Below are 15,803 nucleotides of genomic sequence, written 5' to 3'. Positions count from 1 at the left end.
CCACTCAGTCCCGCCTTCATGGGATCCCTCCTCTTACGTCCCAAACTTTTTTTTTTCCAGCTCAATGTGCTCTTGGGTCAACAACTCTTACTCAAGCTGTCTTGAAGCCTCTGTAGTGGGTGATGTTGGATATTGTCGGAGCTGAACCCTCCGATCTGCTACGATCGATTTAAAGCGTTTGTGGAACGGAGAGCTGCAGTTTGGAGACTTCTCACCGGTCATGGCCAACAAGTCACCTCCTGGCTGGTTTGGAGCTTTTCTCTCTCTAACGGCTGTAGCTGTTCTTGCGGGGAATCCGGTCAGCGGTACGTTGCTTGTTTTCTGTCAGGGTTGTGTTTGTTTTCCTGCGTTACCTTCACGTCTGTCACGGTGGGACCTCAAACTCCTCTCGGTCTGTTGTCAGATGCCAGCTCTCTGCATGATGGGCTGCAGCCGGGATGGATTTAAAATCCCAGTTTTTCAGTCGCTGGAAAACTTCAAGCGATTCTGTAGAAACTCACAGAAAGTCTTTAAAGTGGTTTAAAAAAAAAGAGGACAGTTTGTTGTCAAGTGCTTGCGTGTCTGTTGTGTAGTTTTTAAATCATAAACGTGGCAGATTGTGGTTGTGGGCAGAAAGATAAACACTTAAAAATGCCCATCTGGTAAATAGAGCCATAAATCAGAAATGATGGGAAGAATTCAGAGGATGAATTCTTTGCCTTACATTTTATTAGAAAATTGCTTTCATTTAAAGCCTAAATTATCTTATCTTTCTATTTTATTTTTCATTTTCTTTGCAACACAAACTAATTAATGCTGGAAAGAAGAAGTTGTGGATAAATTACGTATTCCTGACATTTTATAATTTAATTTATTTTAAAATGCAACTTTTAATGTTAGATGTGAATATATGTCTAGTTTCTTCACTTTTTATGTCACATCTGTTGTCTCTGATTAATTCCATGTATGTAAAGTTGTTATTTGATGTCATTTGCAGCATTTTAATACTTAAGTAAATGAAGTAAATTAGAATCACATTGTAGGGTTTCAACCTCAGTATTTAAATGTGTCAGGTTAACTTGTAATGCTAATGCTTTTTTTTTTTAAACTGGAAAGCACTTTGGCTCAATGTGCTGTTGCTTATAACGTGACATAAATAACAGTGACTTGACTGATCTTTTGTCTCCAATCAAAACCATAATTTCATACTGATCACTCACCATCACATCCCTTTCAGCTCAAAATTCTCAGAGCCATTTCCATCGTCCAACCAGGACCTCAGAGCCCCTTGTGATACCACGCCACTTTTCTCGATATTACCTGACCCCAGACCAGCTAAGACAGCTGCACTTCAAACCCACCATAGGCTCCATCCAGCTGTCAGAGGGCCATGAAGCTAAATTCAACTGCTCTATTGACATCCCTGATACCAGGCTGGAGCCCACCATCATCTGGATGAAAAACGGTCAGGACCTGGTGGAAAAAAATCATGTGGTGGTCAACGAGCTGCGCACCATCACAGACGGGGTCACGACTCTCCTCTCCACTGTCATGTATGTAACACGTGAAGGCGAAATGTGAGAAATTGTATGAATATGCAGGATGATGAGGTCTGATGTGTTGCTTTACAGCATTAACCCTGTGCAGAGAGCGGATGCTGGAGAGTATCGCTGCAGACTGAGCATTAGCAACATGGTGGTGGAGTCTCGGCAAATTGTAATCGAGGTAGAAGGTGAGTTTTGTGATGATATCAGCAATGGAAGCTTCTTTGTGCTATGTATTTTACAGTCCTTTCACACTTCTTTCATTTGCCTTTAGGTCTACCAACATTTCTCCAACAACCAGAGGATATGAACATTACCAGAGACACTCCTTTCATGCTGTCATGTGAGGCAGTGGGACCTCCGGACCCTGTTCAGATCCGCTGGCTGCGTGATGGATTACCTGACAGTGACTCTCAGAACTCTCCCAGCAACTTCTCTGTGGCAGGTGAGAAACTGTCCACACAGTCCGGCCTTCTTTTTCTCTCCCTTTCTGCCTCTGACATACCAGAAAATATAATTTCACTTTGACCTACCACAGTTCCTTTTCTCTGCCTGTTCCTCTTCAGAAGAACAAAGTGTAATTCCTCACTGCTCTACTCATACATCATATGAGCAGAGAATATAACCCTGCATACGTCTGAATGACACTTTGAATCAGACAGACAAAGTCGAAGATGTGATTTACAACACTGATACATTACGGTACTCCTTCATCAGTTTGAGTTGTGTTAGAAGAGCTAAAGAAGTCATTTCCTCAAGTAGAATCACTGTGTTTCATTTAGAAGTGCTTCTTTGTAATTAGAAACATCCGCGAGGATTCAGTAAAAGTGCTTTTTGATCAAGCTTGTGGATTGTTGTTCTAAAAGACAGAAGTATACTTGAACTTTTGTATTGGAACAACTTCTGGCTTGTATAAATGCCGTAAAAGTAAAACAAGTGCTGCATCTTATTAAATCACTTAATTGGTTCTTTTTTGATTAACTTCCTTGTGTGGCTGAAAATGAAAGCATCCATCAACAGAGATAAAAGAGAATGCCGTCTCTTTTACAGTAACAAAGTGTTACTTTACTATCATCGCTTTGGTTAGTGGTTTCTATTCTGCCTCGTCTCTGCTGCCTCAGCATCTGAACTCTGCTTACTGCAGTGAGATTTACTCTCTACGTCCAATGTCACTCAGGCTGACTGCTGCGCTGTTCAATGGTTAACATCGGTCATTCATTCTGGTCAATGCTTTTTGTGACTATGCGCCGCTAGTTACATAGCAAATACAATGCAACACTCGAGAAAGAGCTAAATATTGAAATATTCATTACAGCAGTAGTTCAGCATATTGGCTTATACAACATGTTCAACATGTGCTTATTATATCAAATATGCAGCAGAAGCCAGCAGCTGGTAAGCTTAGCTTAGCCTCGAAATTTGCGTCACACTGCACCTGTTAAATGCAGAAAGATTGAAGATTTGCCTTTGTCTTTGTTGACAACTGAGAAAGACAAAAAAGAAGAGAGCAGGAGGAATTATTAGGCCACTGGACATGCTGCACTTTTTAAAATTTTTTTACGTAATGAAAAAAAACTTCATGTTAATTAGCAAACTTGCTTTTTAACAAAGCCAGACTAGTTGTTTCCTATTGTTTCCAGTCTAGATTGTCAGTTAGCCAACCAGTAAATGCCTGTAGCCTTATACAGTATTTAATGGAAGGATGCAGCGCAACGAGAGCACAATTCACCAAAGTGTCAAACTGTTGCTCTAATCCATTAAGTCCTGGATTTACTAGCACTCAAAGACCCTTTGTGTATACTTTTAGCACCTTTTTATCCATACTATCCACCACCTTTTTAATAGTAACAGGTGGGATTTTTGTGAGCTGCTGGAAACTAAATTTAGATGTGAAGGATATACCTATTTAAAAGAAATGGCTGTCATGTACAGTAATTTTCACATTTTATGCATGTAGATGGAACTCCCATACACTGTACTGTACTATACTATACTATACTATACTATACTATACTATACTATACTATACTATACTATACTATACTTGCAATAGCCTTCAATAAAAAAATGTTTGTCCTTTTAACTCAGGAAGATATAACGGCTGAAACATGGGTTGTCTTATAGAGTTTACTACAAGTCATAAGACAGTGTGTGGGAGTGCTGTTTTCTTTAACCTGTTAATATTTCATCCTATGCACCTGCCTTCAACCACTTTAGGTGTGCGTGACCCTTCTCTGTATAAATTTTAGTTACTTAGAAAATGTCCCCCAATTTGCATATTCAGCTGGCTTGCTATATTAAAATAGTTAGAAACCGGAAGATATTTGTTCAATAACTTACGAGAATAAGAAAACAAACACATTTTCACATTGGAGAAGCTGGAACCAGAGAATTATGAGCATTTAGTTCCCAAAAAAGTGGTAAGAAGACCACTTCAGGTTTGAGTTTCTTTTCGTGCTGTACTTACGCAAATACTGGATTTCTGAAAAACTGGAAAAAAAATACCACAATATATTCTTTTACTGGATGCTTTCTTTTACTGGAATCTCCCTTTATGACCTCTTGAACATAAACATGTGTTATTTGAAGCATAACCTTTGCTCTGCATGCTCAATCTCTTTATTCTCAGCTAGCCGCAGGCTAAATGTCCCTGCCTCAGAAAATGAGTGGTGGTGATGAAGTGATAAAGCCAGAAGCTGAGGGGGTTAAAGGTTCAGAGCTGTGCTTTGGTCCAGCATGTGCAAGGGCCCTGGCCGTAGAGGGATGGGGGGCTGTACAGGGAGTCTGTTCGGGGGTTGGCTCAGGGGACAAAGACCTCATTCAGAGGACGGCCCACTACCCTGCAGGGAGGGGCTGGACACCGAGGCTGGCAGACTGCAGCCCTTCAGAGCTCTGTGCAGGACCAAATATTGGCACAACAGAACAGTGTAAACCCACTTCTCTGCATGTTCACCTCATGCATTGTATGAGTCGCAGCAGGCCCCTTGTTCACTAAAAAGTGCAGCTCCATGATATTATTACAGTGTTGTTGTTGCAATAGTAAGTTATTGTTGGATTTCTTTTACTGTTGGAAAGTAATTAGCACGCTCTTTTGAATCATATTACCTTTGTATTCTGGGATATGGAAAATCCTTTTGCAGGTGTTTCATTATTTAACCTGGCTCAGCAGAAAGAAACAGCAGAAAGTCCAGAGTAGGGTGCCAATGTGGATATAGGTTTGGTTTCATAATAACCTGAAGGAGTAGTTCATTTGCTATATTTACTGCCTGAGTGAAAAATGGAAAAAGAACTGATGTCCCAGGCAGCAATGTTAGCTGGAGCAACCCCAAAACCTGATAATTAGAGGGTGCTGGATCCATCCTGCAGACTTCCACGTGGTACATTTTGTTCCAACCCACTCGCAACTCTGAGTCCCTGCTCCATTTTCAGGCAGCAACACATGCTATTTTTCTATTGTGTTTTTGTGTTTTGATCTGTTTGCAAAGTAGAGTGAAAGCAGAAATGATAGTTACTGACCTTGATTCATTTCTCTTTTCCAACAAATACATTACTGAAAAAGAATTTAAACTTTTATTGAACCTTTAGCTGAGGCCCAGAGAAGATTCTTGTTTGTGACCTTAAATGGATATTGTACGCCTAATACACTACTCTGATTTCACACTTATTGCTTCAATATTTTGTGAACATGCATTGTTTTACCAAAAACACGGCTAAATACATACAAACCTTATTTTTATGTTGCTCTAACATACTCTAAAAGGTATTTAGCACGGTTCCCACTATGTTCCAACCATCTGTTTTCTTGCACTCAGGAATGTGGTTGTTACGTTTGCACAGCTGGGCTGGCAATGCACTGCTGTATATGCAGATTTCTCTTTATTGTGATCTTTTTTCATGTGAATGCAACCTAGTTATTGGTGATTGAATCAGGCTTACCTGAAGCTTTCTATCTGTGTGCAAACAAAGCTACTGTAACCTACATTGGTGATTGAATCCAACCTAAGTAAGGCTCCCTATCTTTGTGCAAACAAACCTACTGTAGTCAGTGTTTGGGTGTAAAATGAAACGCTCTCTACCCTAGTTCTCCTGAGCAGAGGAAGGCAAACTATTGAGGCCGTGATATTCTGCCCAACGTAAACAAAACATCCCAAGTTGGTTCCAGTCGTCTCTCACTGACTGTTTCCGAGACAGAGATGCTGGAAAACAGAGCACAAAAGGGACATTATTTCGCAGATGTCCCAGTCCTATTCTAACTGGGCAGATCTGTGGCTGTTGAAAGATGTAAATTGTGCGTCCGGGAAAAGGACCCAGCAAAAGGATTGTCGCCCCAGTACATCATATTGGAGAGGCTCTATTTGCGCTTTCTGCATGAGGCCCTGCCATGTGTACTTTTGAGGTATAATAAATGTGACTGAGTCATTCCTAAACATGTTTCTTCCGTCATTTTCAGCCTGGCTTTGCTCTCACTTCTTCATAGAGGTTGACATGGCACTTTTGCCCCGGATTCAACTTTGACACAGAGAGAAATCAGTTAGTTTGTAGAAAATACAGAAAGTGGTGACGATGTGCCCTCTGTTTTGTTTTGTTTTACATTTGTAGCTCTTTCCCAGTATTGTAGTAAAATAACGCCTGAGTCGTGGTTACTTTCTCAAAATATTCAGTGCTATCATGACCTTGAGGATGGGTTGTTTTTGATTCATACAGCACTGAATGGCCACATTGTCTACTCCTACATTTCAATTGCAGGTGTGGTCAAATACACTCAGTTCAGCTGTGAAGCTCACAACTCAAAGGGTGTCACCACATCCAGAGAAGCAAATGTCAACATCAAAGGTAACTTTAGACCCTTTAGGGACTGTGAAGGTCCAATAACATTCCATGAGATTTTCATGTTCTGCAAGCTGACTCCATGTTTGGAAGTTAATACGGGCTTTTATGATGTTTTGCAGTTCTTCCCAGTCCTGTGTCTGATGTTACTGTGACTGCGAGGCAGTCCAATAAGTTGATGTTGAGCTGGAGCCCTGGACACGATGGCTTCTCTCCACTCTCTAAATGCCACATCAGGGTAAGCTGCACGTTTGAACGAACAGAGCTGTCGTTTAATGTCGTCAGATTATTCACGTGGTCTCTGTTCTGTCTAAGGTTAAAGAGGTGAGTCGCCGGAAAGGGGAGGTGATGACCACCAGATTCATCAACATCACAGCTCCGCCTTTTCACTATGAAGTCTCCGGGCTGCAGGCTATGACGTGGTATAATCTGAGTGTTTCCTGCAGCAATGAAGTGGGGGCCTCACCTTTCAGCAAGTGGATCCAGAGCAACACCACAGAAGGAGGTGTGTTAAAGTTGAATTTTGTTGGTATTTGCTGCTACACCAGAAGATTTGTGGAGCAATTACAACAGGGGATAATAATCCAAAATTAAATTCGATCCATCCCAGCATATTAAACAGTAGTGGATGATTGAATTAGGAAGCCTGAGTCTGTGTTTGTCCTACAAACTCCCCTGCTTTACAGAACCTTGTTATGCCCCTGCCTTCTCATCATTTCATGTTTAGGTTTTAGGTTTGCAGGACTATGTAATTATCCGACTAATTTCCATCCAGAATACGCTTTATGTAAGCCTCCATGCAGTAGCAGCATGTAATAGCTGGAATTTTCAGAAGTTGCACAAGTTACCTACCCTCCCCTTCAGAAAAATGTCCTATCCACACAATCTCACATAGGAAACAGGAGTGGCGTCACTGAGAAAACACAAAGTTCTTTTTGGGTGGAACTGCTTTCTACTTCCTTCCTAACGCCACCGCAGGGGATATTTTAGTTGAAAGATCTGATACACTGTGTCCGGAAGTGACCACATACCAAACTGTAATCAAATAATTCAATGGAGGGACAGTTTTAGTTCGTTTCGTTTTCTTTTCTAGGTTGCCATTCTTTACCAAGTGTATTGTCTTTAACCCCTGTTTCCCATCTCTTGTGATATTCTCAGTGCCATCGGTTTATCCCCGAAATGTCACCGTACAGCTGAATGAGTCGTGGCTGGTGATCAAGTGGAAGCCTCCTCCAGATGATAAGATAAATGGCGTCCTACGTGGTTATGATGTCATTATCAGATATGGCGCACAAGAGAAAAAGGTGAGTGTGTCTGCCACATGGTGCCCAGCTAACTGAGGGGAAAGGAAGGGGACACCATGGACAGATCACCAGTCTATCACAGGGCTACACATAGAGACAAACAAGCATACTAGCATTCACACCTCTGGGCAATTTAGAAGTACCAATGAACCTTGGCATGTTTTTGGACTGTGGGAGGAAGCCTGAATACCTGGAGAAAAATCGCGCATCCACAGATAGAACATGCAAACTCCATGCAGAAAGATCCGAGGCCAAGGCCAGGATGCGAACCAGGGATCTTCTAGCTGCAAGGCAACGGTGCTGACCACCGAGAAGCCTTCATAATAAGAAAATGTTAAATGCAAAAAAAAGGGGGAAGAAAAGGGAATATACACATCCAGCTTTAAAGTTAAAATCCGTATTGTTTCATTTTTGTTTCTGGCGACACCTGTGGTTACCATGGTAACAGCAAATACAGTTCAGATGTTTGGTTACATTATATTTCCATTCTATAAAACTCTGCCCCCAAGAAAAAGCCAAGTTTTACATTTCTGACACATTCATTTTGATCTGAGTGGTTAGAGGCTGTCAATGACGTGTGTGAGAGACGCTGAAGTTAAGTGTTTCTGCTGGTCAGCCGTGAATATCCAAGACAAGAAACGAATAGCTACAGTCAATCAGCCATAGGAATCACACGTATGTTCTAAAATATAACTGTAGGAAAGTGCCCAGTGTTTGCTTTTCACAGAAGTTAATGGCAACTGTAGTACACATTAGTTAGACAGGAGTGTATTGTGAACATACCGTACCTTAATACAACTCCAAACAGCAGTGACTATTACACTACATTTTGCGTGACTGTTTCATAATATATGCCCCCCAGCAAATGGGAGCTTTTAGTTCGTATTATCAATAACCTAGTACACCTCTGACATGATGAAAGACTGTAAACAGAGATAAATTGCAATTTGCTTTCTGCAAAATCACAGTGCATATGACGGCAAATGATGTTCAGTGGAGGAATGTTGGACTCTGTTGCAGCCGTCACAGCAATGGATACATATCCACCATAAACTGTATCAAAAATGGGTTTAAAAAATAAGAATTTTGAAAATCTTAAGGATTAGATTAGATTTAACTGAAGCTAATTTTAATAGTGAGTGGTCTGGGAAATTACTAGCTATTATTTGCTTGATATACATGATTACATACATACAATACATGGACTATCTATCTATCTATCTATCTATCTGTCTGTCTGTCTGTCTGTCTGTCTGTCTGTCTTTGATAACAATGACTAATGTATGACAAATATGAAAAGAATGAGTGTTGCAGTTTGGGAATATTCTATTCTCCCTTTTCCCGCTAACTGACCCACAGGTCAGCTTCTCTATTATCTGTGAACACTGTTTTTTTCCACTTATTTCCACTCCTTACTTCATGAAAAGTGATTTATAAGGCACACCTTTTTTAGATACACTTTCTAAGAAATGTTATTGTTGATTTTCATATCAGTCTCCGTTACATCAGTTGTTCAGTTTATAAATCCGTGATGCTGTTGGTGCGTAGTCATGCTCCTGTTACTACATTAGTGCTCTCTAATACAATAGAGTGTTTCCTGTCCTTCCTGTCTGTGTTGTAGTTAAAGGAAGCTGATGTGTGAAAACTGGTCACCGGTATTTTTCTCCGCTTGGCATGTGGCTTTGAGTCATCACAGAGTGAATGGAGTATGAATACAATGGGATGTGTACTTTATGCATTGTCCAGTCAGGTAGTGAGGTAGCCGTGACTGGAAATATGCATAACGACAACTTATTTAATCCCCAGATTCACTTGCTTCGACAACAATCTTTACTAGTGGAAAAGTTAGGATGAAATCAGATGTAAAAGAGAGAAATAAATCAAACTGTCTGGCTCATGATTTGGGGTGTTTCATAGTGAAAATCATGACGCCGTCATCCTTCTTTGAAATGATTCTCAAAGTGTGCCAGGAATTTAGTGTTGGAAGAACATTAACCACATGCAGCTCTCTGTTTGATGTCACAGACAAGATAGACATTAATCATGGGTTCTGCATTCTATGTCAGCACTTTGGTGAAGCAGGGCAGCTCCAGATGCTACCGTGTGGTGTTGTGAAATTCAGGGCCATGTCTGTCACATGTTCCCTCCTATTCAGCACATGAGCTTATCCAGAATGTTGGTCTCCTTCCTGTTTTTTGTAGGGAGTTTCTTTATGTATGCCAATTCCTGCTATGAAGTTCCCTAGCATTTCTCAAAAAGGGTTTCATACCGTAAGTGACTGTGTAAAAAACATTATTGCATTTCTTTATTTGTCATAATGCATCAAGTGGAAAGGAGACAAAGTGACAGAAACATACAGCCAAGTTGCTGAGGGGGATATGAGATGTTGCTCAATTGTACAAAACTATTCCATAAGAATGACCTAGGATCATTTGCTCTCTACTGTTTCGTTTTTAGGTTTTTGTGACTTACCTTATTGCACCATTAAAACTCTATTTGGCCTGTGATGAACCCAGTCCTTAACAAGGATAATGATTAATCATAACATTTGTTTTCAAGACAAATCAAGTCACGGGACACAATTTACTTTTCTCTGTTGTGTGTTGTTTCAGGTCCACAATAACACCACCATGGTCTTTGTAGCTGTGCAGGAATTCAACACAACCTACAGTGTGGAGGTGGCTGCATGCACGCAGGCAGGGAGCGGCATGGTCAGCCCACGAGTCTCGCTCTTTGTGCCAGAAGACAGTGAGCTGCATTATTGATTTATCTTATCATCTGGGAGCTGTTAACTTTTCAAATGGACCAGCAAAGTTTAGCTGATGCAATGTACTACACTAGAATAACATTACAGCCCTCGGGATGCATAGTGTACCTATTAAGGTTGCAGTTTTTTTAGCCAACATAGTTCTGAGATGGCATAGTTGGACAGTCTCTTGAGTCCTTTGGTTCAAGATGCAAATCTCAACAACTTTAGATGAGTTGCCATGGAAATAAGCACACACATTCATTCTCCCTGAGAGGAAAATGCAATAACTGTCATTCCCTGACCTAAAAATCTGAACTTTGACCAGCAACCTTGAAAAGCAATGACAGTACTACTAGTTGATGCTGTAGTCTGATATTTAGCAAATCTTAGCATGCTTACATGAAACTAAACTGAGATGGCGAACATGACAAACATTAGCATTCTGGTATTGTCACTGTGAGCATATTAACAAGCTGATGTTCAGGATAAAGTAACTCTGCCTGAGTGTCTTTAATCTTGTCCTGTTTTTAAAACTTAATAAGACTGAATTATCTTGAACATTTTGACAAAGATAGTTTGGAATCAAGTCTCTTGCTTTCAAAATAGTGAAAACTTTTACATTTACAAGGCAAAATAAAATATCTTGCTTTCTAAATTGATTAATTCTTATCAATGATCACAGAATATACAAAGACTACAGACATTTCACACTGAGTTAATGACATGTCTTTATTGATTCTCACTAAAACAGATTATCTATAGACATGTAGCCACAGTTTTAATTTTCAGGGAAAGGAACAAAATTCCATTGGCTGTGATGACAATGACAGTATTCTTTGCACTGAAAAAGATTGCACATACTTTTTTTTTTACACTGTTTCTTCTGCACATGCTTTTTTGCACTGTACTAAGTAGTTTCAACATTACCTACCTCATTTCATATGGACAGATCTTAACTTTCTGCACCATAAATATGACAAACTGTTTTTTTTTTACATTTTATTTTTCTGTACAAACTTTTTTGTACTGTTCTTGTATATTCACATTTTTACCTTGGTATATATGAGTAAATGCAAGTGATGAGTGTGTGTCAGTGAACGTCTTCTGAAAACAGGTTAATCACTGCACAAGGTTGAATTTTATTGCACTGATAAAGTGTTATTGCTGCACATGCCAAAAAAGCTTTTGGCTCATTTAAATATCATTCAGATGACTAATCCTGTATATTAGACTTTGGAAAGCTGACTAAGCCGAATGTTGTTTTTCTAAACTTTGTTTATCATTTGTTCTTCGTGTCTCAGAATCTGTCGTATCCCCTTCGATCAGCCCTGACGTCAGGGTTCCATACTCTGCCTATGTTGTGCTGTCGGTGGCGTGTGCCGTCTGTTTTCTGCTGCTGATCCTCTGGGTGGCTCTCTGCGTACGCAACAGGACGTCTGACTCTTGGTTTGGGTACGCTGACAGTTACCAATTAATTAGCAATAGTTCTCCAAGTATGATGTTATGTCTTATGTTACATGCATGAAACTTTGAATGAGTGAGTTGATTTTACACTGCCTCTTTATTACATTTACTTTCTTCAAAAGTAGGTCTTGAAAACTGGAAAACTTCCGGATTGTGTTTATAAACTGCCTTTGCTTCCTCTTAATCACCGTTGCCGGCAGTGGAAGTTGGTAATAATGGTGCAGCTGAAGAGATGATCAACAACCAGCTGTTAACCTCTGGATTTTTATTATAGAGGTTGTGACTCACACTTGCTGCTCAGGATATGGATAGGAATGTGTCACAGGCTGCTGCTCTGATAAGAAAACAGTATCTGACCTCAAAGTCAGGAACAGAACAGCTCAGAGGGCTTCCTCACCACGACTCTTCAACCAGTGTTTGTGTGTGTGTGAATAATTACGTTACATTAGAGGGGATTATCTCACTGTTTAGCATTCCATGTTTTTCCTTTATTCCTGTCTCCCCCTGCAGGCGAGTGTTTGGAGGTGGAGAAAAGCTGCCGCCTGTTGTACAGTTCACACCGCAGAGATCCTACAATCGATCAGCCATAGGAATCACACGTATGTTCTGAAATATAACTGTAGGAAAAATGCATATACACATTTCTGATATCCTGTTACCTTGGCACATGTTTAAAATAATGATTTTCTTGCCTTCCGTCTGCAGTCGGGAACCTCGGTGTTAGTGACGAACTCCAGGCTAAACTTCAGGATGTGATGGTTATGAGGAACTTGCTCTCAGTAGGGAAAATTCTTGGAGAGGGTGAGGGAACACTTTCATTTATATAAATGTGTTCATATTTACACTTTCATCTTGTTATATAATTAAACAAAACACACACTGTATGAAATATTTATGATTCATTTGTATTTTTCAGGTGAATTTGGCTCCGTGGTGGAGGGACGTTTAAGACGACCAGATGGCACATCAGAAAAAGTTGCTGTGAAGACAATGAAATGTGAGTGATGCATTAATAATATACTTTAAATATTTGTGAAATTTAAACTAACAGAACCAACACGCCTTGACTTTTTTACCAAACAGTGGACAGCTTCTCTCAAAGGGAGATTGAAGAGTTCCTGAATGAGGCTGCCTGCATGAAGGATTTCAACCATCCTAATGTCATCAAACTGCTTGGTATGAGTGATGTCTTAAAAATCCCACCACTCTTTACTTTTTAATTTGTGAATCCTTACAAAATTCCTCTGCGTTGACTTATCCTCTTCAGGTGTATGTTTGGAAGTAGGCTCTGGACACTTTCCCAAACCGATGGTCATCCTTCCATTCATGAAATATGGAGATCTACACAGCTTCCTGCTGCGCTCACGCCTCGGAGAGAGTTCATTGGTAAGGTTTCAGCCAAACACTGAAATATGTTTGATTTATTATATTATAAATAACAATTGTGTGCTTGTTTGTTTTGTTTTCACAGTTCTTGCCAACTCAGACACTCCTGAAGTTCATGGTTGACATTGCTTTGGGTATGGAGTATCTCAGTGGTCGTAACTTTCTGCATCGTGACCTGGCGGCACGTAACTGCATGTAAGTTGCTTCTTCTGGTTTACGTGGAAAATACAGGAAGTATCTTTCAAACATTTGGATTTACAGGTTATTTTCTGGCTATACTGGCAGCTCAAATGGCCTTTTTGAAATAGTCACAACAAAACTTGATCATTTTTTTGCTTTATGTAGACAATGAGTGATGAATTTTCTGTGATTTGCTTTTTCTATTTGCCTTAAGTCCATATATGCTTGTCTTACAGGCTGCGGGATGACATGACGGTGTGTGTGGCAGACTTCGGGTTATCTAAGAAGATCTACAGCGGAGACTATTACAGGCAGGGCAGAATCGCCAAAATGCCTGTAAAATGGATTGCAGTAGAAAGTCTGGCAGACAGAGTTTTTACTGTAAAGAGCGATGTGGTAAGCACCAATTGTTTCCTTTCCACTGAAAATTTTCCCCACAATACTGTGCAGTTACTGAAAGAAGAACTAACCTCTTGTCTAGACTCTGTTTCTAATTTTGCTTTCTGTTGTGCCCTTTTGTCCTTCCCTGTAAGAATGTGGTGAAGGTTGTTTTTTGGACAGTCTTTATCAAAGCATTTATTATTATGTGAAAACGTCTAGGATTATTACTCTCTTTTGTATTTTCTTCCCTGGTTTTGCATTGTTACGGCTCTAAGAGTTGGACATTGTAGACTAAAATCCAATTTCCTGAGACGCCACATAAAAAAACAAATTTTGCTTTTTGTGTTATTTACTAAAATATAGAATATCATGGAGCTAAATCAGGAAAAATATTTTATCTCCCATGCCGAGAGGCTTAATACATAATAATTTACACATTATTGTAGTTGAATGCAAATACAGTTACAAATTATCCTTTTGATTATCAAGTAAAATAATAGTACTTCTCGATAACAGGAAAAAATATCAGTTTACGCTACACATTTCAAGTTTTTACTCAGTGTGAAGTAGAATCTGAAGTTTATATTCTTTGTCATGCAGTGGGCGTTTGGTGTTACTATGTGGGAAATTGCTACTCGAGGCATGACGCCGTATCCAGGAGTGCAGAACCACGAGATTTATGACCACCTGGTTGAAGGACACAGACTGAAGCAGCCAACAGACTGTTTGGATGAACTGTGAGTGTTGTTTCTTCTTGACAGAAATTCATGTTAGATTGTTATGGAGATAGAGACTATAAAACAATAATTTAAACTTGTTTGTCTAAATCTTGCAGGAATGGGACTAATTTTGAAGAATAAAATATGGAAACTTAAAATATTAAGCATGGGAAAAATGTAATTCAGGTGATTCACAGGAATTATTTATGGCTAAAATGTATCCAAACTTAGGATACACTATATGACCTCTATGCTATTTTTCCTGTATCACAGCAGACTCCATGAAAAAACTTGAACATTTATAATTAATTTTGCGCTTTAATGTGCAGCTTTTTTATCTGATTTTGGCTTGCATGTAAAATAAAACCTCGAGGTTTGTTACTTGTATCCCAAAGCTAGGCTCTAAGAAATTGTAAGATTTATTAAGTGATTTTAATTCTCTATTATCTGTGTTTAGGTATGAGATCATGTACAGCTGCTGGAGGGCAGATCCACTGGACCGACCCTTCTTTCCCCAACTGCGAGAAATGTTGGAAAAGGTCACCGAAAAGCTTCCAGAGTCCACCAGCAAGGACGATATCATATATATTAACACCAGCTTTCCTGAGGAGGACCCTGATGGTGACACTCTCCCTGCAGAGCATCTCGTGTTGAGCTCGTCTCCTTCCTGCAGCCGTCAGGCAGCAGAAAACACCGTAGTTACTGCGGACATTCACGGGAGCCTGGAGGAAGAGGAGGATGAGGACAATGATCGATATGTGGTGGTGATCTCCTCTGAATCCTCCCTGAGGTCTCCCACTGTGGACACTCCTCTCTTATCTGCTGACGCTTTAAGTCAAGCAAACGGAGACACAGTTACAGATGTGACGGCAACAGATCACGGCTCGAGTGACACTTCTTTCCTGCTATAACGATTGGTACCCAGCAGATAAAAACTGTGATAAAGCTCTCTCCATGATTCGTCAGTACTAATCGTTTTGCCTCGTCGCACTATTGCGGACTTTCTGTAGTGTTTTTATAGAGAAGGTTTACGCTTTACACCGTCAGCCTACATGTCAGTGTTAAGAATATTGTTCCATAAGCTTAAGGTACACTGAACTGTGAAATTGTTTACTGTATTAAAGACTGCATTACGATGTAAATATAGAAAATGTACAGGACATTTATAAAATTATCTTATACTGTCAAAATAAATGTTTTATTGACTGCTTTGAAACTTCTTTACCGACTGGGATTCATTTTGCCAAGCTCTCCTTATACGTTCATGGAA

At 39.9% G+C, this 15,803-nt stretch overlaps 1 protein-coding gene across 1 annotated transcript; it reads left to right on the top strand.

The window, feature by feature from the left end:
• The first annotated feature begins 80 nt into the window (after positions 1 to 80).
• On the top strand, positions 81 to 15,749 carry mertka (c-mer proto-oncogene tyrosine kinase a). The gene is made up of 19 exons (XM_022192339.2): positions 81 to 305; positions 1,217 to 1,532; positions 1,611 to 1,711; positions 1,798 to 1,968; positions 6,270 to 6,356; positions 6,473 to 6,588; positions 6,666 to 6,855; positions 7,509 to 7,654; positions 10,267 to 10,402; positions 11,705 to 11,855; positions 12,378 to 12,466; positions 12,573 to 12,668; positions 12,784 to 12,864; positions 12,951 to 13,043; positions 13,135 to 13,253; positions 13,339 to 13,448; positions 13,670 to 13,829; positions 14,415 to 14,551; positions 14,991 to 15,749. The coding sequence occupies exons 1-19, from the start codon at positions 221 to 223 to the stop codon at positions 15,442 to 15,444; spliced, it is 2,838 nt and encodes a 945-aa protein (XP_022048031.2). The 5' UTR covers positions 81 to 220; the 3' UTR covers positions 15,445 to 15,749.
• Positions 15,750 to 15,803: the final 54 nt, after the last annotated feature.

The sequence above is a fragment of the Acanthochromis polyacanthus genome, chromosome 15 (assembly GCF_021347895.1).
Source record: "Acanthochromis polyacanthus isolate Apoly-LR-REF ecotype Palm Island chromosome 15, KAUST_Apoly_ChrSc, whole genome shotgun sequence".
Taxonomy (NCBI): Eukaryota; Metazoa; Chordata; class Actinopteri; family Pomacentridae; genus Acanthochromis; species Acanthochromis polyacanthus.
This window is presented reverse-complemented; position numbering and strand designations above follow the sequence as displayed.

Bases quoted from the DNA above. Each gene is read 5' to 3' on its own strand.
- mertka (XM_022192339.2), top strand. From the start codon at position 221: ATGGCCAACAAGTCACCTCCTGGCTGGTTTGGAGCTTTTCTCTCTCTA. The intron at 1,533-1,610 runs GTATGTAACACG...GTTGCTTTACAG, and splicing joins ACTCTCCTCTCCACTGTCAT to CATTAACCCTGTGCAGAGAG. The intron at 1,712-1,797 runs GTGAGTTTTGTG...ATTTGCCTTTAG, and splicing joins AATTGTAATCGAGGTAGAAG to GTCTACCAACATTTCTCCAA.